Raw genomic sequence first — 22,532 nt, 5'->3', positions numbered from 1 at the left:
GGCTGCCACTTGAAGATGAACCTCATATTTTACTTTTATTTAACATTATTTTCCAAAGCCTGGAGAATATAACATAGAGAAATTGAATATAACAGTGTTTTCAACATATCATTGTTCCATTCTAACAAAAAATCTGTGTCCTATGTGTTTTTGTAATTTAAAGTTTAAAGAATGCATTTAAATACATTACCTAACAGACCAATTTGTTCATTGTGATTACCATAGTTTATTCTTCATCTAATGCAACAGATAAACTTGGCTGGCCCCTCATAGTTGGCTGAGCATATGAAAGAAGGGTCCTGTGCCTCTTGGAAAAAGGAGTATAAAGTAAATTTTGTCGTATTTGCACCTATTACTCAAGTTGAGCTCTTACCTGTGGAAAAGAGCTCCAGGCAGAAAATTAGAATATGCAAGAATGTGAAAACATCAAAGGCTACATGTTTTAAATAACATCCCTTTGGTATATGCTGCTATATTAGAAGATTCTAACAGAGCCAAAATTAAATGGGGCTTCCAGGGTATTAAGTACAAATTCTTTTTTAAAAAGATTTTATTTATTTATTTTAGAGAGAGAGCATGTAAATGGAGAGGGGCAGGTGAGAGAAAGAGAACTTCAAGCAGACTGTGCTGAGCACAGAGCCCCACATTGGGCTCTATCCCATGACCCTGAGATTATGACCTGAGCTGAAATCAAGAGTTGAATACTTAGCCAACTGAGCCATTCTGGTGCCTCTCAAGTAGAAATTCTAATTGATCATATCTAATGTAAGCAGAAAATGGGTTGCTTTACCAAGGTCATTGCCAGTTAGCAGGAATCTTACAACCATCAAGGGCTGACATAGACACATGCTGGTCTAAAGCCAGTAGATAAGCACAGACATAGGAATGCTGCAGTTATTTCCAAGTGAGGAGAATCTGCCTGAATCAGCACACAGCATAGGAAGAATTCTCTTATTTTCCTACCTGGAAGTGTTTCTATCAGATTTCTATATCAGTTTAGAAGCTCCCATTTTTTCTTTTAACATATGGGTGAAAATTAATGTCATTCAGACCTTGAACTCTCTCCCGTCAGAATAATTGTGGTTAGAGAACCTCACGGAAATGTACTCTAACCTTAAATAACACCCAAGTATTACATTCATATTGGGTAAATATCAGAAAAGGTGTGATATCCTTCCTGTTTTCTAGACTAAATCAAGCATCCTCTTGCAAGTATCCTCTTATGATCTAATGGGAGTAAGTACTTTTGAAAGAAAAATACAATTTTATAAATTGTTGATATAAAATCTTATTCATGAAAGGATGAGGTTGTTTAACAGTTCAACTTTTAGTAGCCAATCTCCTTGCTTTTAGATCCAAGTTAACAGACTTACATCTAACAATATCTAGAATTCTGAGTATGCCTCTGGGGTCCACATTTGGAAATAAAGCAACAGAATACACGCGAAAATAGAATCAAATGCATATGGGAATGCAGTCTACGTTAACCTCATTCATTATGGTTAGTCAATGTTAAACACTATTTAGACTCCTATCACCAAGCAAAAAATTTAATCTGTTTCTGAATTTCATATAAAATAACTTCATGTACTCTTTTCTGGTTTTTTTTTTCATGTACTCTTTTCTGAATAACTTCCTTACTCAACAATCCATTTGTTACAGTTATTCTTTTTTATTTTTATTTTATTTTATTTATTTTTTTGAGGAGAGAGAGCATGAGCAGGGCAGAGGGGCAGAGGGAAAGAGAGAATTTCAAGCAGGCCCCACACCCACCGTGGAGTCTGACTCAGGGCTCAATCTCACAGCCCTAAAATCATGACCTGAGCCAAAATCAAGGGTCAGATACTTAACCAACAGAGCCACCCAGGTGACCCTGTGACCAGTAATTCTTTCCTGGCCAGCAGTTTATTCTTTCATTGCACTACAAAATGTTTCTCAGCCTTGGCACTCTTGATTTGCGGCTGGATTATTGTAGGAGCTGCACTTGATTATAAGAAGCTTAGCAACAACCCTGTCCTCTAATCCCCTGAGGCCAGTAGTACCTGTTCTACTAACCAATCCACTTGTGACAATCAAATATGGCTCCAACAGCTTCTCGGCCTTTTGGCTAAGATCAAGTGCAAACATGGCTCCAGACATTTTGAAAAATCACCACTGGTGCAAAATCACCACAGTTGGGTACTACTGAACTGGAATAAATAAAACTATCTCCATTTAATCACATTCTACTCTCATAATAGGTATTCCAGGGTCTAAGCAGCCATAAGGGCTGGGTGAAAGCATGGAAGGAGGGGCCACTTGACAAAAGAAAGAGGTCTTCTTTGCTTCAAAATGTGTTTAAACTAACTCTCTATGGAGAAAACAGTAACACGAGCCAACTTACCAACTCATAACATAAATCCTCCCAGTCTCTCTTTTTTTGTTGATTTACCAATCGGTAAGAATTTTTACCAAATTTTATCAATTTTTTTAACATTTTGATGTGAAACATATTAATATTTAAATATTTTAATATTTAATAACCTTCAAATTTAATATTTAATAACCTTACCCATTAGTTTATCAAGGGGTAAGAATTTTTACCAAATTTTATCAAATTTTTTTAACATTTTGATGTGAAGCATTTTAATATTTAATACTTAAATATTAAACTGTTATACCAACAAATGAGACTTCGAACATCTGACAAGCATTGCAAAAAAGTAGTACAGGGTACAAAGAGTAAATGTAGAAGGAACCCCAATTTAGATTACTCAGTTCAGTGATCCTTCCCTGAGGAAGAAAAAGTATGATGAATTTGTAAGAGCACAACTAGGAAAGATATGAGAGAAGTGAGTTTCAGGCAGAGGACTGTGCCTGTTTGCTTACTGAGGAAAGGAGACTGTATTTACCTGAATGACAATCCACGTAGCGAAGGAGAGAGACAGCAAGCATGACTTTAGAGAACAGCAGTCAGGAGCTAGATTGTGTAGGATCTTACAGGCCTTGTATGGAAACTAACTTTCTCCTAACTGCAAATAGAAGCTTTTAAGATTTTGTGCAGAGAAGTGACATGACTTAATTGGTAGTTATTTTAAAAATCGTGGAATCTTGCATCAAAAACTAGTGATATGCTGGACGGTGATTAACATAATAATAAAAAAATCCACTGTGATGACTGAATGGAGAATGAATTGGATGAGGCCCAGTGATGATCCTCGGTACATCAGCAGCCCCGACAGTAGATCAGCTCGCAGCTTCCTAAAATGACCAGACGGTGTGTACAAAGATTTAAAACCCCAAGGGCTACCCATATTCTTGCTGCTGACAAACAATAAACTTTTTCCTTCCCAACTGCACATACGTGCAGTCATCATTGTTTCTTGGGTATTTTTTTTAAAATTTGTAACTATACAGTTCAGTAGTGTTAACTATATACACAGTATTATGTTACAAATCTCCAGAACTTTTTCTATACCCATTAAAAAGCAACATTTTCCCCTCCCCCAAACCTCTGGGAATCACCATTCTACCTTCTCTTCCTGAATTTAACATCATTTTTTTTAATGTTTATTATTGAAGTGTAATTGATAGTATCTTTTTTTTTCCTCCAAATTCAAACATTTGAAATTTTATTTTTGTTAGCTTGGTACTTTTTTATTTAAGAGAATTTTGTTCTGTACCTTTCCCGTCTCTTCCCCCAAAACAAGCTAAACTTTTCCCACCCTCTCTTTTCTCATCCACATACTTCTACTACATATGCCTGTATTCAGACCTAGACATAGCATGCTTATTTGTCTCTGTTTCAGTGAGAACAACATAAAATCCCCAAGGGGTTAGACAGAAAGCTGACACAATGGAAGGCATCTGCTTGTTCCTGTTACTGGGAGCTGCACCCAAACTCTGCCCCTGTTATCAGCTTCTGCTCCACAAACTTTCCTGTCTGTTGCAATCCCTTCTATCTTTTGAACCAGATAGTCACATGTTTTAAAATAAACTCACATAAAGATTTCAAGCCAGAATAACAATCTCTGAGGTCATTCAAGTCCACATGAAACAAACAGTGCTTCCTGCTATTTTAATTCAGATCGTAACTGAAAACAATGAAGACCTACTTTCATAACAGGCTCATTTTCAGGAAATTGGTTCCTTTTTCATTGGGGAAAAATACGCACATGATTTTTAAATCTCTTGTATAGAATCTTACAGGCCTTGTATGGAGACTGAACTTTCTTCTAACTGCAATCAGAAGCTTTTAAGATCTTGTGCAGAAAAGTGACATGACTTAATTGGTCTTAGCAGACTGCATCAGGGTGTTCAAGGAGAGCTAAACCACTGTCCCTAAGGGGACACCTGTCACCTCTGTCTCGAGAGAAGGTGCAGACTCTCTCGAGACACCTCCTTCCGCTGCACCCTCCACCCCCGTGTTTCATGAACTAGAAAAACGTGATGGCACGGGTAGCTACTACTTGTTTCAAAGTGTCACCAAAGCTCCAGAGCCCTCATTTCAGCTCCATGCCTCTGTCCACCTGTGGAACTTGTGCCCCAGGGTTTCCCAAGGGTGTTGGTGCCCCATTTATAAAACTCATAGTTTACATACGGTCTCCTCCTCTCTCACAGCAGAGTAACTACTGGGATAACATGATATTGTCTAAAACAAAGGTTATTTTTCTAACAGGTTATTATTCTTGACATAGAAGAAAATGCATATGTTTATAAAAAATAGGTTGAAGTGCTTCCTGGAACAAAGGAGGAAACTACCAGGTTGCAAGTCTCAACAGAAAGCTAAATAATGAAAAGGGACTGCTAACTTGCCTTACTAGACCATTTTATTTTCTCCTAAATCAGATCCTGGCCAGAGAAAAGAAAACAGAAAAGATAGAGGAGAGAGAGAGCACCCACAGGGTCAAAAGGGTTTGGGCTTCTGAGGACTGGAAGACATCATTCTCCCCAAAACTGATAGGCAAAGATGGTTGCAAAAATATCCCTGAATTAGGGGAGCTTGCAGGGGGACTCAGGAACAGGAGAATACTGAGATCAACCCCACCCAAGATTTCTTGATGGAGTCAAGAAACCAGAGAGCAATCCGAAGACTGGCAGAACAGACTCTACAACACAGTACAGAGAAGAAGCTGAGTCTGAAAGGTTAAGAAGGTCAGGAAGGCAGAGAGAGGCTCCCTTCAGGAGGGAGGGAGCTGTGTGCAATGAGAGGGGAGAGAAATGAGCCCTTGTACCTGGGAGATCACAAGGGGAAGACTAATCCCCATAATTTATTGCTTTAAAAACTAGAGGGGCTAAATTCCGTGAGTTTGTAAAACCAGTGGGCCTGGAGCCTGGAGTTTTTAAGGTCAGCTAACTCAGTTCGGGAGGAGTCTGGAGGGGGGACTAATAACCAGGTTGCTGCGGCCCTAAAAAGAACAGCGTCTTGTACAGGGAGGCAACCTAAGATCAGCAATTTACACAACCCTACTGCAAACGGGAAACGGTCTGTTCTAATTTTAGAACCTGTTGGGGGACTGCTCAGAAAATGAGAGAGCCCGCAGATACCATTTTCCTCCCCTGTCTTCCAAATTAAACACAGCCATTTGCCAGAGGCAGGGCTGCACCAACACCTTGAGCCTCCACCCAGCGCTCAGGGCAAATTCTGTTAAAGCGGCATCTCTGCCCAGCTACTGCATGCTCAGCTGCCCCCACCTACAGTGCCCAACCATGTACCCCATCCACTGTTGCAGACTATGTCCAAACTTGCACAGCTGCCACACCACCCCCAGCTGGGGGGTGGGCAGCCATGGTTGTGTGCTGCACCCAACCTCCTCCCGGGACCCTGGAAGGCAGTCCCCAGCCAAGGCAGTGCTTCTGGGAATCCAGCACTGGACTAGACACCCAATGCAAATTTTGCTAACACCATTTTCCCAAAATATATAAAGAACTTATAAAACTCAGCATCCCCCAAAAAACTAACCCAATTTAAAAAGACGTGAACAGAACATTTCTCCAAAGAAGACATTCCAATGGACAACAGACACATGAAAAGATGTTCATCATCACTGACCATCAGGAAAATAAAAATCAAAACTACAATGAGAGGGGTGGCTCAGATGGTTAAGCCTCCAACTCTTGATTTTGGCTCAGGTCACGATCTTGGAGTCTTGGGATGGAGCCCCCAGTAGTCTCTGCACTCACAGGGGAAGACTCCCCTTGCTCCCTCTCCTTCTGTCCCTCCCCCTGCTCTTGCTCTCTCTCTCAAATACATAAATAAATAAATAAAACTGTGGAAAGAGCCAAGATGCCCTTCAACAGAAGAATGGATAAAAAAGATATGGTCCATATATACAATGGAATATTACGCCTCCATCAGAAAGGATGAATACCCAACTTTTGTATCAACATGGACAGGTCTGGAGAAGATTATGCTGAGTGAAATAAGTCAAGCAGAAAGTCAATTATCATATGGTTTCACTTACTTGTGGAGCATAAAGAATAATAAAGAGGACATTGGGAGATGGAGAGGAGAAATGAGTTACGAAAAATCGGAGGAGGGGCATGAAGCATGAGAGACTGTGGACTCAGAAACAAACTGAAGGTTTTGCAGGGCAGGGAGGTGGGGGTTTGGGTGAGCCTGGTGGTGGGTACTAAGGAGGGCACGTACTGCCTGGAGCACTGGGTGTGGTGCATAAACAATGAATCTTAGAACACTGAAAAACTAAAATAAAATTTTATAAATAAATAAATAAATAGATAAATCTTTGTAAAAAATACTACAATGAGATATCAGAATGGCTAAAATTAAAAACACACAAGAAACAACAGTTGCTGGCCAGGATGTGGAGAAAAAGGAACCCTCTTGTACTGTTGATGGGAATGCAAATTGGTGTAGTCACTCAGGAAAACAGTATGAAGATTCCTCAAAAAATTAAAAATAGAACTACCTTATGATCCAGCACTCAAGCTACTGATATTTATCCCCAAAATACAAAACCACTAATCCAAAAGGACATGTACCCCTATGCTTATTGCAGCATTATTTACAATAGCCAACATATAGAAGGAACCCAAGTTTCCACTGATTGATGAATGGATAAAAAAGATGTGGTATACATATACACAATCGAATGTTATTCAGCAATAAAAAAGAATGAAATCTTGCCATTTGCAGTGACGTGGATGGAACTAGAGAATGTTACGCTAAACAAAGTAAGTCAGTCAGGGAAAGACAAATATCATGATTTTGCTCATATGTGGAATATAGGAAACAAAACAAATAATCAAAGGGAAAAAAGGGAGAGACAAACCAAGAAACAGACTTTGGACTAGAGAGAACAAACTAATGGTTACTAGAAGGGAGGCAGGTGGGAGGCTGGGTTAAGTGAGGGGGATTAAGGAGTTGTACTTATCATGATGAGCATTGGTGATGTACAGAAGTGTTGAATCACTATATTGTATACCTGAGACGAATATAACACTGTATGTGAACTAGGTGGAATTAAGACAAAATCATTAAAAAATGATATCCCCTACCCCTATTCAGTAAAGCCCATTACACTTATACCTGCTTTGGGGATAGTCTTGCATTTGGGAGTGAGAATTATAAGAGAAGCTATATCCAGCTTTTTCTCTGATGTGCTAAACTCCAAAGGTAAAAGATTACCTCCACAATAACCGCAAAAATTATGCCATAAGGAAACAGAAAGTGATTGAACGCGGTCTCAGATAGCCCTGGAAAACCACTCAAATATTACAAGTATTACATTAATGCAGTGAGAATCAGTCTCTGATCTTCTTCCCTTTTGGGAGAGCATGCACCTTGAGATATGTTTAAGTGATAAATGAGATTCTGGCATAATAGGTGTCCTTACTAGAGTAAATAAGTCTGTCACAACCTAGTTTGTGAAGGAGAGCTCTGAAAGTGTGGTCTCAGGAAGAGGAAGGGAGGTCCTTTCATAATCTCAGACAGATTCATGTTTGTTATTTTGTCTCATGTGTCAAAAGAGTGTCTTGCACACAAGTTCCTTGCATGAGATTGAAACTGAGATATTCCCTGGATGATGAGATAGAGATAATTATGCTACCAAACCTAGAAAACAGTCCCAGAAAAAAACCAAAGAATTCTAAACTGCCTAAAGTGTTTCAGTTGTGAAATACAAATATTATATCTACTCTAAGTAGCTATTCAAGAATACAACACACACACAGTGACACAAAGATCAAATAGAAACACAAACAATTGAAAACATGCATAATATTTTAAAAAGGCAATGTTTTTTGTTACAAAAAATAACAAAAGTGACTATCCCAAAAGCTAAAAACATAAGAAAAGATACCGTTATTAAAACCACAATGCAAACCACTATTACTCATCTACCAGATGAAGCAGAGGCAGACCTTACTGAGGTCTGATGAGCTTGAACAGCACCTAGAAGCGGGGAGCCTGCTTCTCCCTCTGCCTCTGCCTGCCATTCTGTCTGCCTGTGCTCGCTCTCTCCCCCTCTCTCTCTCTGATAAATAGATAAAATCTTAGAAAAAAAAAAAGAATGTTTATAGCAGCCCTTTTCATAACAACCAAGAAATGAGAAACTGTCAAATAGTCTGTCAATAAATGATTGGATAAACAAGTTCTAGAGTTCTAGAATGTCCTTACTATTGACTACTATGCATCATATAAAATAAACAATCTATAGCTATACCCAGAAATATGGACAAATCTCACATGCATAGTATTGAGTACAAGACATCAAATATTACAGAATACACACTTTAGGGATCCAGCTGTATCAAGGGCCAAAGCAGGGCAGCGGTTACCTTGATGTGGCCAAGGGAGACATGGTGGTGACAAAGGGAGCATGAGGAAGGAGAGGTATCTTGCAATCCTAGCAGTCTTAGCAGAGCTATTATTGTCTCAGGACAAGGTCAAAGCTTTTGCATCAGAAGGTTACTCACTATTTGTAAAGCTACTTTGGGGTTGTTGTTGAGACTGAGCTTCTGACTTCAATATATCAAGTCATTACAAGAGTAGAACTTTTCATCATGAGCTACACATGGTTAGACCATCCAAATCTCAAGTTTATTTGGGTGGCTACAGGACAAAACAAAGTTACATAAGCAGGTGGCTTAGGTCCTTTATCACCAACCTCTATTACACTGACGGCTCTCCCTTCATCAGACACATTGTGCAGTGAGGCATTCTCTAATACTCCTTGAATTCCATTCACAGTACTTTGGCAGGACTGAGCCCCAGGGACTCAGAGTGGCTCCATAACATGTCCTCAGATCTGTTTACTTACTTTCCTTGCTTCACTCTTTCCTACATTCACCTAGCTAAATGTGAATGAGGCCTTGCATATGCAGGAATAATGCCTTCTGAAACCAGGTGTCGACAAAGGATATGTATCTATTGACTCAAGGTAAGAAGTATGACATAAAACATGAAAAAATAACCAGAAACATGCATTATTTGTGAAAAATATTAATCGACTCATTCAAGAAGCTCCATGAATTCGAAGACATAAAAATACAACAGAATGCATACCTTACTTACATCATAGTCCTGAAAGAGGACCCAGTTTGGGGAATTACCAAAACTACCTACATTTGGACACCAGTCTGTACTTTCTAACTGATTAAGTTCCCTTAAGACCAGCAAGACCCTGCGTGATTGACCCCAAGACAATGACCTGACCTTGACTGCCCACCTGCATGTACCCACTGACCTCTGTCCCACCCTCTCCGTATTTATACAAACCTAGAAGTTTTCTAGACTTTGGAGACAGACTTCGGACACTAGTCCTCTGCCTCCCCTTGGCTTCCCTGGAATAAATCTCTTTCTTGTTGCACCATCACTGGTCTCTCTGTTTTTGGGTTTTGTCAATGGCAAGTGGCCGAACCTGCTCTGCTCAGGAATCCTGGAGCTAGACTCACTTATGCCCTTGGCCTCTGGTAATAGTCCATTTGTGGATAGGTAAGTTGGGGACAAAACAAAGAAAGCTGGTTAGGGTGACATTTAGTAAGGCCTAAGTACAGAGTGACTAATATTCTCTGAGTTCCCTCCCTCCTCTACTTCCTCAAGCTCTGGTGACTCAGTTCTGGCATGCCTTCTCTCAATATGTAACCAATAGTTAAAGTAGTTTTACTTTCAGGTTCCATTTCATTTTCCTTTTCCTTTCTCAACTTTCTCAGTCTGTTCTCTGCTTCTGCGGGAGGAGGAAACAGAACAAGGGTGAGTTCAGAGACAGCTGAAAGCTCATTCGTGAACAGACCAGCAGTGCTAAGATGCAGGTATGTTCATTTCTAAACATTCTTTTAGAGGCACTTTAGGTTTGGGCTTAAAACTTTAATTTCTGGGGCGCCTGGGTGGCTCAGTGGGTTAAAGCCTTTGCCTTCGGCTCAGGTCATGATCCCAGGGTTCTGGGATCGAGCCCTGCATCAGGGCTCTGCTCAGCAGAGAGCCTGCTTCCCCTCCTTCTCCCTCTGCCTGCTTGTGATCTCTGTCTGTCAAATAAATAAATAAATAAATAAATAAATAAATAAATCAATCTTTAAAAAAAAAAAACCTTATATTTGAGATTTCTACTTAATGTTGTTTACATATTCTTGCTCTAAAATCTACGTATTCAAAAAGTCTACATATTAAAAACAAATTTGAATTACAGTGGAAGCTTAAGAAATCTGACATACCTTTCACTTAAATTTAACCTGTGGTGATATTTTGTGATATTTGCATTCTTTTTCTAAACAGATATGTAAGTTTTTCTACTTACATTCTTATTCTGATTATTATTTGGGGGAATAAGTAACAGAGGCCATAACTCTTCTCCACTAAATACTCACACCTCCATCTTGGGATCCAGAAATAATTCTTCTTCCTTTCTTTGGATCCACTTCATTCCCCCATGGCTGCTCCTTCCTCTCCCCTATTTCCATCACTCCAGTAAGTCTGTGCTCAGTGAGGACATCCCTGGCCATCCTACTAATACTTGTGGGGAATACTCTGGGTATGTAATGTAGCTAACCTCTCCCTGCTTCTGGATGCTCACTCTGTCTGCATTGCCTTGGAAACCCCATCTCCCAGGCCTCCCACCTTTTAAGGTTCCCCCAGACTTTTCTTCTTCTGTATTCGTAAGTTGAATTAAGTCATCTCTACACGTAATTCAATTAACTCCCATCACTCACCTATATCTCTTTCCTCAGGATTATTTCAGTTTCACAAATCTACTGTGTGCCCAACATGGGGACCAAGAAGAGAACAGAACAGATATGACACATTTCTCCTCAAGCTTAAATTTAGTGGAGATAATTACAATGATGAGAAACAGTAGAGTATCATCATTGTCTTCTCTGCCGTCTTCCTAGTTTGAGAAGGTTACCAGGAAACACTATTAACTCTCTCCTTAATCTCCATTATTCCTTTCTCCAGTACTAATAGGGCTCCTGCTAATTTGCCATGCACATAGTTTCCCAGAATAATGATGCCAATTCCAGCCTCTCCTATGTTTGCGTATGGGAATACAGATGAATCTAAGAAGCAATTTGGTTTATGTAGACATGGAGAGTCAGGAGAGCGGAGGCCTATCTTCCCCTTGTCCGTTCCCGGCTTAAAATACAAATATGACAGCTCATCGTCTCACACCATGGGCCACCCCTTATAGATGACCGAGCATATGACAAAAAGGTTCTGAAGCCTCAAACCTTATAACAAAACAAAAAGCACATATCTCTACACTACGGACCCTGAAATTCATGAGGGAGAAATCAATGTAAATTGTTCAGGAGATTTTTTTTTTTCTAATTATCACAGCTGAACCTAATCCTAAGCAATACATTTACCTTAATATCACTCAGAGGACAGGAGCCACAGCTTCTCTTTTTCTCCAAGCACACAAGCACAATGTGTAGCACAACACCAATGTGTTGAGGGGGAAAAAAAATAGCTACAACAAATGGGACTGGAGATCAAGGAATAAAAGTATGGAAAGATATCTTCCCTAAACTGGAGGAGAGCTGCAGCCCCTGGCAAGCACTAGCTGTGACAGAAAAGATTCAGGTCTGGAAACACTGAGTCGTTTGTGGGATGACAGCCTGATGCTACAGAAACAAGAGGAGCCAGGTAGATCAGAATAATAATACACTAGAGACGGTGTTTTGGGGATAGGAGAGTCAACAGAAATCCTCTAGAGGTTATGGTCATCAAGCATGTGTAACCAACATTTTTGAGGAAAACTGTCTTGTCAGGTAATTAAGTGCAAAACATGGAATAGTAAAATAGACCCTCCAGGTTTCTGATCATGGATCTACCATTTATTCACATGTGCTTTGGAAAAATACCTTCCTTAGACTTTCTGAGCCCCACTGAGCTCATTTGCAAAGTGGGTATCATAAGCCTACTCTGCAGGTTCTTGTAAATATCAATGAGGGCAAAACATTGCAGACTGGTGATACCCAGGGTTTCATCCCTAGCTTCATCAGGAATTTGGAGAATAATGAAGGCAGCAGTCGGCATTCTGGGCTATAGAGAAGTACAGAAGTGCTAATGTATGCATCCTTTGAATAACTCTGAGGCAAGAGAATGATTTTGCGGTCTTATTTTACTGTGAGACTCACTCTTCTGGGTTTGCAAGTTTCCACTGCAACTGAGGAAACATCCTGTATGATAAACACTCCTCTCATTCATATATATATATCAGAGAAAACAAAATTTCAAACAATTGATTCCTTAAAGTATGTTGAACTTTTTTTTTTAATTTTTTTTTTTGAGAGAAAGAGGGTACATGCACAAGTGGGGTGGGTTAGAGGGAGAAGAAAGGAGAGAGTCTTAAGCAGGCTCCATGCCCACTGCAGAGCCTGACATGAGGGCTTGATCCCACAACCCTGTAATCATCTTGGATCCAAAACCAAGGGTCAGATGCTTAACCAGCTGAGCTACCTACGCCTTCAATAGGTGGAATTTTAATAGGAATAAATATAATCTCATTTACCTGCCTCAACTATTCACCTCTTATCTATTTTTATTTTTATTGATAGAACACCATGTAAGTTTTAGGGTGTAAAACATGTTGCTTTGGTACATTTACATATGACAATATGATTACCACCTTAGCCTTAGCTAACATCTCTATCATGTCACTTAATTATCATATTTGTGTGTATGTGTGTGTATGTGTTGACAATAAGATCTAGTTTAATAATATCTAGTCTTTTAACAATTTTGAAGTTTATAATGTGGTATTGTTGTCTTTAATCATTATGCCATGCACCTCCAGCCTTATTTATTTACTGGTTGCAAGCTTATACCCTTATAAACGACTAACCTTCAAATTCCCCAACTCCTAGCCCCCCATAACCACCATTCTACTATTTTTATGGAGTTCATTTTTTTAAAAAGACCTTATTTATTTATTTGTTGGAGAGAGGGAGAGAGGGGGAGAGAGATAATGGCAGGCAGAGGAAGGAGCAGTCTCCCCACTGAGCAAAGAGCCAGATGTGGGACTCAATCCCAGGACCCTGGGATCATGACCTAAGCCAAAGGCAGATGTTTAACCAACTGAGCCACCCAGGTGCCCCCAGTGTTTTCTTTTTTATATTCCACATATAAGTAATATCATATAGTATTTGACTTATCTCACTTGACATTATGGCCTCAAGGTCCATACATATTGTCACAAAAAGCAGCATTTCCTTATTTCTCATGCCTGAACAATATTCCATTGTATATATGTACACAACTTCTTTATCCATTCATCTATTGATGGACACTTGGTTTGTTTCCTATTGTCAGTTATGTGGCAATAACACAAGAGTGCAGATATCTCCTTGAGATCCTGATTCCAATTCTTTTGGATAAATACCATCAAGTGGGATTGCTAGATTATATGGTAGTCCTATTTTTGATTTTATGCAGCCTCCATACTGTTTTCCATGGTAGCTGGATCAATTTATGATGTATATTCCTATCATCCGTATACAAGGGTTCTCTTATCTCCACATCCTTGCTAATAATTATCTCTTCTCTTCTTGATAATAGCCGTTTGAACAGGTATGAGGTGATCTCCCATTGTGGTTTTAAGATATCCCTGATTTTCTTGATGATTAGTGATGTTAAATATCTTTGCATATACTGTTGGTCATTTGGTGTCCTCTTCGGGAAAATGTCTGTTTAGTTCCTCTACTGATTTTCTAATCAATTGTTTTTGTTGTTGTTGTTATTGAGTTGTATGATTTTCAATTGTGTTCTTAATATGCTTCGTTGGGGGAGATATCAAAGATATCCAAAAGATACCAGAGCATGATAACTGAAGGAAGATACTTAGCATTTTTAACTGCAGTGATTGGAAAGAAAACTGATTTAGTAGGATGAGAGTGACTGATGAAAAGTTTCAAACTGATTAGGGTCTTTAAAAAATCATTTTAGAATTATAGTTTCTGATTTTGGATCTCACTGGTCCCCTCAATTTCTTGCCTCATTCAGGGCTGGGGATTCTGACGGTGACCTTTACGGATGCCTTCCACAGTGGAGCAGTTCCTTGTCTGGACGACGTGGGATACCCCTTTCCTAGTGTGAGAACTCAGTGATTCCCACAGAAATGGTCCTGGCACTCCCGCACCTGGATGGGGAGGCAGGCCCACCACTGCAGCCCTCCCAGGATAACGAGCTACAGAACCAGTACCTGGTACTTGGTCTTAATACTTGATTCTCCATGTTACCCCCTCTACCTAGAAGCTAACTGACTGGCCATAAATTAGCTAGCCTTCATGATGGAAGGATTCTGATTCTTCTGAGTGAGAGAGTTATAAAGGACACTATTACTCTATTTTATCTGCTTCTCCTCCAAACTCAGACACTTCGTCCAAAGTAAAGTCAGTATAGACACACAGATGGCCTCCTTGACTGAATATTGGCAGCTTTCCTACGTGCTTGGAACACGCTTACATTATTTTGAGCTTGCTGCTTTTTCTGTGTACTCTCTCCCATTTACAGCAACCCAAGTTTCACTGAGAAGATTCTGTTACCAGATCATTCTTTATTTTTATTTTGCTTCCTGTTGTATTACTGTTAACCATGCCTTGTAGGTCATAGGACATTACAGCTGCAAGGAACCATCAAGATTATATAATGCAGATTCAACATGTCACAAGGAAGGCTCAGGGAGTTCAGAAACTTACCAATGGTCTTAATGGAGTATTTCTCTCTGAGATGATAGGAACTCAAGTTTAACAGTAATTCAATGAGTGTAATATGCAACTAATGAATCATTGAACACTACATCAAAAACTAATGAGGTACTTAGATGTTGGCTAACTGAATTTAAGTTAAAAAAAAACAGTAATTTACATACCGTAAATTTCATGCATTTATTGGCAAAAGTAAACAAATGAAAATATACAATGGCTTCTTTTATATGGGTTAGGTGGTCTAGGAAATCTTCCTGGAAGAGGAGTGTAACATAAATTTCAAAAGACTTGTACACACTATCCGGGGTGGGAGGTTACTAGAGAAGCCACAAACAGAAAAAAAAAAAAAAAAAGAGCAGGATTCTGAATACCGAAAACTGTCAGCATTCAGTCAAGGAGTGTCTACTGACATTGCTTCAGATAAGGTATCTGAGTTTGGAGGAGAAGGAAAGCACCCAAGATTGTGTTTATAAAACTGCACATTCTTCTGGAGGCTGGAGGGGTTAGTGAGATAACCAGAATCTTAGAACATTCTATTCGTTGGAGAAGCAAATAAGGAATGTAACTTGGTTTTTTTTCTCAGAATATTTCAATGGAAGTTCAGGTTTGACCTGCCTGACATATCTTTGCCATTTGTGGTCCCCAGGAATTGCTACAGATGAAGATAGAACTAGAGGAAAGCTGTAAGAAGAAAGATGAGCTTCTCCGTGACATACAAAGAGCCTTAGCAGGTAGGGGGAGAGCTTAGCTCATGATGGGGCGGGGACTCCCATGTGCCCTTGGAGCACTGCCCAACAGGAAGATCTTCCTGAAGGAAGGCATTTCCTCGCCTTCTGTGGAATGCATGCTCCTCAAATCTGAAAATAACAAGGCAGGGTGTGGTTGCTCAACAGCCAGGTGGTCAGGGTCTTTCCCACCACCTTCTCCAACCTACCCTCCAGGTGTGGTCACCAGGCGATTTCGGACATTGCCCTCTGCACTTTAAAGACAGTTTGGTGTCTGAGAGAGTGGGGTGTTGTGGGACAGGGGGCTGTAGCTCTCAGGCTTAACCTCTGTCATCTTTCCTCTCGGAATGAAAAATCTTCCTGGAGCAGAGGAGCAGGCCAAAAGAGAGACAGCAGAGCGGGAAAAGCAGCTTCTTGAGGAAAGGTGTAAAGAGATGCAGCAAAAGATAAAGCTTCTAGAAATAATGTTCAATAAATCCATAATCCAACTGAAAGCAGAAATGATGATTGAGACAGAAAACCTTCTGAGAAAGCGGGATGAGAAGATTCAGAGGCTTGAGGTAAGCCTGGCCTGGGACCCAGCAGGGACTGCAGAACAAAGCCTGGAAGCCCCAAGAAGGTAGCGGTGAAAGTCACAGAGAAGTCAGAGAGAGAAGCACCACTGTCATTTATAGCATCTGATTCACTACACGCCCTGAACTTGTCATGGCTTGTGTCCAGGCACTTGACTTGGGTTCACATTGAGTTTCCAGAGAATCCAGTAAGAACTTGGCAGCTCCAAGCATTTACAGAAGATGCTGCTATTCTAAGAAATTCCTGGATGAGCTCATGGAGCAATATTAAATGGGGTCTCCAGGTTTATTGCATAGATGTCCTAACTGGGTGTGTGTAATAGAAGCAGCAATTGGTTCACTTTCCCAAGATTACTGCCGGTTTTCAGGCACCCTACTCACCCAGTGACACTAAGATAGATCCTTGCTGACCTAAAACTATCAGCTATATACAGACTTAGGGGGACCGACAGCTCCTAACCTAGAGCTGTCTCCAGGTGAGGATGGCCTGCCCAAGTCAGCACACAGCACAGAGGGAATTATTCCCTCTTCTCCTCTCTGGAAGTGTTTGTATCAGATTTCTAAACCAGCTTAGAAGGTCCCATCATTTCTAAGATGTGGGTGAGCATTTGTGACATTCTGGTCAAAGGCTCTCTCCTAAACAGCTTAATTTTAGCTAGAAAATCTCACAACAATTGTCCTTATGCCTGTTTTGCACCTTGTAAAACCCTAGTGATGGATGACTATAAACAAGGTTTTACTATGCTTCTTCTCATTTCCCACCCCTAAACCAGGAGATATCCCTGTTGTAAATTATCTAATAAGAGAGACTACATTCAAAAGGGAAATGCAGATAATTTTGTAAATTATTAATATAAGACATTATTCCTGAAAGTTTGGAGTTTTTGAGTGCTTTCCTTTTATGACTAAATCACGTGCTTTTTAGGCCCAAATTGAAGTGCTGACTGAAAAGAAGCAAAACGATAAAAATGACTGCACTTCAGAGAAAACGGCAAATGATAAGGAAGAAAACAGGTCAGAGAGCTCATGGTGGTCTAAAATTTGTGACCTGATAAAAAAGTTGACTAAACTACTTGCCAAGTTTTTCTCTAGTGGATAATTTCAGGTAATTTTTACAAGTTTTCATAACAGCTTTTTGATATGGCTTATTTATACATATATGTACCTTTCTGTTTCTTAGCAAAATTTTAATAGAAAAATACAAAATACCTACTACAGGGCATCAATGCTTAGTCAATGTGGTTGGATAGTTAATTCATTCATATTCCATGGACATGGAAATAACAGATTTGAAGACAAAGAGAAGGTCAAATCTGTAATATCCTGAAAAAGAAACATATTAGACTATATTTATCAAAAAATGCTTCTGAAAGTCGCACACGAATCACTACACAAAAAACAACCCATTCTGTGTTCATGAGTAGGACAGGCTGGTTCCATAGGCAGATCAGTTCTCCCTCAGGACTTATAAATCGCGTGTGTTCTGAATTAAAATTTCAGAAAGGCTAATTGTAAAATTTAAATGGAGCTGATCAAAAAATAATTTAAAAAGTCAAGGCAAATTTGTGATGACGTGGATGGAACTAGAGCGTATCATGCTTAGCGAAATAAGTCAAGCAGAGAAAGACAACTATCATATGATCTCCCTGATATGAGGAAGTGGTGATGCAACATGGGGGCTTAAGTGGGTAGGAGAAGAATCAATAAAACAAGATGGGATTGGGAGGGAGATAAACCATAAGTGACTCTTAATCTCACAAAACAAACTGAGGGTTGCTGGGGGGAGGGGTTTGGGAGAAGAAGGGTGGGGTTATGGACATTGGGGAGGGTATGTGCTTTGGTGAGTGCTGTGAAGTGTGTAAACCTGGTGATTCACAGACCTGTACCCCTGGGGATAAAAATACATTATATGTTTATAAAAAATAAATAAATAAATAAAAAGTCAAGGCAATTCAGAAGAGGTATGATAAAATTTATAGAACTGTGGTAATTAGCACAGTGTGTCAACTGGGCATAAAGGCATAACAGCAGAACACATTGTGTAGTCCAAAAATAGAATCCCACCACATATAGGAATTACATACATGTGAAAAGCATTACTTCAAATTAGTGGGAAAGTATGAACTATATACAATGCCTCTTTTCAAATAACCGGACAGCAGTGCAGAATGACAACATGATTAGAACTATTGTAAATTTTGCACGAAGTAAATTTCATCTTGACCTCAGAGTGAACATTGGAAAACTGCATAAGATCAGTAAATGTCAAATAATTTATAAAATTGTCTTGGAACATCAAATTTATTTTTAAATGTCATAAAACCTGAAGACATAAAAGTACTGACAAAACTACATAAAAAATAAATTTGTTGTGGTGAAAAAGAACCTAAAGATAATTCAGAAGCCAAAATGTTCTGAAGACAGCCTTGATTTATATCAGAGGAAAGAGCTGATTTTATAAGTTGTATATCATTAAGAGCCACAAGTCAATAAAAATAGGCAAACTCTGATTAGATAGCTTATAGAAAAGATGTTCAAGTAACTCAAAATAAGTGAAATGAAACTAAAACTATGAAATGTAGTATCTCACCTCATATACTATCAAATTGTGTTTCCGGTGTTTCAGAAAACATGTCCTTGCATGGGAGCCCAAATTGTTTAATATCTATTGCGAACTGTGTCTAACAGTTCTGAAGTTTTAACTGATGTCCATTCGGCCCCACAAATTCAGTTTTTAAGGCATACACACACCCTCTCTCTCATACACACAGTCAGAAAAATTATGTATTTATAAGATGTCCACTGCAGCCCTGATTGTAACTTTCAAGACTGGACCTACTTACACATCCATCCATATAGGAGTGGTAATATAAGTTTTAGCACCCTTACACAATGGAATATCATATAGCCAGAAAATTGAGAAACAGAGCACTATTTGTAATGACACAGAACAATTTACTAGATAGACTGTAATGTGGGAAAAGTAGGGTGCAAACCAATAGGAATACTGTACTATTTTTACCAAAAATTGACACTTACATATACTTTATATGTACACTTAGATGATCTCTTTATGTATAAAGTATACATAAAGTGTAAAATGTATCTCTTTATGATACACTTAGACGAGCTGGCAATGTTGGTTCCTTCTAGGGGAAGCTAGGTTTCTGAGATCAGGAGTGAGAGGAATACTTATTTTATTTTGTATAAAACTTTATATGTTTGGAAATTTTATAAGGAGTATGCAATTCTTGTTCAGAAGGATAAGAAAGGAAAAAACAAGGGTGATGGTTATGGTGATGATGTGGTGGTAACAGGGAATTTTGCATTCTTAGGAAAGCATCAGTCAGTTCAAGAGAGAGGTCTGATGGTGAGGTCTGATACCGGGGGGAAAAAAAACACATATATTCTAATCCTGTTTGTATTATGGAGTTGACTTATACTTCTTCCAATTCTTTGAAAAATAAGATATAAAGTATTATGTGATTCTGAAATTCCAACTGGTATCTTTTACTTTCCAGCTGCAATTTACAGGTTAAGGTGTTAGAGAGTGGGACTTCAGTGTATCTTTGGTGTTTTGGGGACTTCCCTTTCAGCTAATATTTGCACACTATGCTATTGGTATAATGAACTACTTCCAGTTGCACACGTTACCCCTTTTTTCTAGATACCTGCGTACAGTACTCGACTTCTTCAAACAACCTCTCTTACTGATCTTCACCTTTATTTTGCAGACTGGATTCTCCTTGAAGTCTTGGATTTCCTGAACCCCCAAAACTGAGTAGGGTAGCTCTCCTTTGCACTCTCATTGCACCTGCAGCATGATTTTGGAAATTTCAGTTACCCATTGATTCTGTCTTTCTGATGATGCCTCACCACCAAGGACCAGTTGATCTTTACCATTGTAATCTTAGCTCCTATTTCCATGTCTGGCACTTGATCCATAACTGGAAAATGTTGGTTGAATAAAGTTTCCCACTTTCTATATCCTCATTAGGGCAAATGCTTCAAAGGAGTCTTGTTAAAACAAAGGGTGTAGTTTTTGATATGGAGAACAAAGGCAAAAGGAAATGTGGATGAAATTAAATTTCCTTATAACTTGCAGCCCACTGACAAACACTTGAGACCTCCAGGAACTCCTAATGGTCTTAATGCAATGCTTTGCTAGTGGCAAAACTCAACCTTAGCTTGACAATAGTCAGACCTCCAGGATCCTGTAATGTTAGGAGTTAGTTGCAGTTATGTGGTCAGGGTCCAGATCCCCAACAAGAAAATAGTCGGGACAGCTAAAATAAAACAGCACTAGCATCCTGTTTTGTAGCTTAGACAGGGCTGTACTGACATTCTGTTTTTGCAGCCTTTGCAGAAATGACTTCTGCAAAACACCCTAAAATAAAACAATGAACCACAAAGCATAGCCCACAGATGTCAACCAAAAAAAGACCATCATCACGTACACATTAACCTATAGGTGCCCAGATACATGACCAAAGTCCTAATTGGCACAACCAGCACACCTTGATGGCTTAAGAGGGTTCTGCAGATGCGCTCATAAAGCCCCTTAAACTTAGAAACTCAGGTCCCCTCTCTCTCCAGGAGCTTTGCACTCTTGCTCAATAAACTTTGCTTCACTGTCCACCATTCTTCTTCTGGTCTGCCTCTTCATTCTTCATAGTGGCATGACCAAGAATTGTGGTCACTAAAGGCAGAGAATTCCTGCCACAATAAGTCTTCTTTAACATATTAAAATCCCTTTGGAAACCTCCTTTGTCTTTACCCCTCCCAACTTAAAATTATATAATCAATCACTCCTCACATTCCTAGTACAGCTCTTTCTGCCCATGGATCCTATCCCCATGCTTTAATAAAACCATCTTTTTTGCACCACAAATGTCTTAAGAATTCTTTCTTGACCATTCGCTCCTGAATCCCACATCAAATCACATCAGTTTTAAGACCCCAATATAAAGTGGGCAGAATGAATTAGAATGGCAATTCCTAGAAAATAGGGCTGTTATGATGTGCTAATTGAGACTTGCCACAGTGTTCTTCCTGAGAAAAGGACTGATTCACTATGTCTCCAGTTCGAGCCTCCTATTGTTATAAGATTTTGTGTCCCCTTAATGCCCACGGTACAGGCATGAGAGATTTTTAACACACTTTTCAGTACCTCAGAAAAAAATGCAGACTAAACATATCAATAAAGTTAGAAAATATTTGAAAAAATGACTAACCAATGTGGCTTATCATATTAATATAGGGATCTAAACCCAGAGAAGTAGAATAAGCATTACCTCAAAGTACACTTGGAGCTTTCACATTGAATTTACCTGTACTCAGATAGCAGGTTTCAAGAAATCTGAAAATACAACACCATGCAAAATAATGCATATAAACTGGGAATTACTAATATTAGAAGAACTAGAAGAAACTCATATTTGAAAATTGAAAAATACATTTCTAAATAGATAAAAGAGGTAGAAATGTTTGAAAGTAAGGGCACCTGGTTAGCTCAGTCCGTTAGGCATCTGCCTTCAGCTCAGGTCATGATCCCAGGGTTTGAGGATCAAGCCCTGCATCAGGCTCCCTGCTCAGTGGGGCATCTGCATCTCCCTCTCCCTCTGCCTACCGCCCCCCTGCTTGTATGCACATGCTCTCTCACTCTCTCAAATAAATAAATAAAATCTAAAAAAAAAAAAAAGAAAAGAGAAAAAAGAAAGGTTTGAAAATAGAAACTTTGAACTTTGAACAGTGATGAAAATGTCACCTATATAACCTAGGGTGCTGCTAAAGCAATCCCTTTAAAGAAATTTATAGCCTACAAATCTACATGTTAGGAAAACTGAAAGTTAAAATATGGTTGAGCAGGCCATCTATCTTAGGAAATTAATTAAATATAATTAAAATTAAAACAAAATAAATCAAATCTTCTGGAAGAAGTTTAACTGCCATAAGAGCAGAAACGAACAACAACAAAAAAGTACCATAGAGAGGATAAACCATACCAGAATTTTGCTACTGAGAAAAACTAAGAAAAGTAACAAAATTCTATCAAGTTTGATAAAGGAACAAAGAAAAGGAACAAATGTCCAAT

General features: G+C 39.2%; 1 protein-coding gene across 1 annotated transcript; it reads left to right on the top strand.

Annotated features, from left to right (window-relative positions):
* Window positions 1–10,099: 10,099 nt before the first annotated feature.
* Window positions 10,100–21,329, top strand: LOC101672598 (guanylate-binding protein 6). The gene is made up of 6 exons (XM_004752639.3): window positions 10,100–10,251; window positions 14,438–14,639; window positions 15,788–15,872; window positions 16,236–16,426; window positions 17,364–17,543; window positions 20,173–21,329. The coding sequence occupies exons 2-5, from the start codon at window positions 14,553–14,555 to the stop codon at window positions 17,535–17,537; spliced, it is 537 nt and encodes a 178-aa protein (XP_004752696.1). The 5' UTR covers window positions 10,100–10,251; window positions 14,438–14,552; the 3' UTR covers window positions 17,538–17,543; window positions 20,173–21,329.
* The last annotated feature ends 1,203 nt before the right edge of the window (window positions 21,330–22,532 follow it).

This window comes from Mustela putorius, unplaced genomic scaffold (assembly GCF_011764305.1).
Source record: "Mustela putorius furo isolate JIRA1106 unplaced genomic scaffold, ASM1176430v1.1 tig00003853_pilon_pilon_pilon, whole genome shotgun sequence".
NCBI lineage: Eukaryota > Metazoa > Chordata > Mammalia > Carnivora > Mustelidae > Mustela > Mustela putorius.
This window is presented reverse-complemented; position numbering and strand designations above follow the sequence as displayed.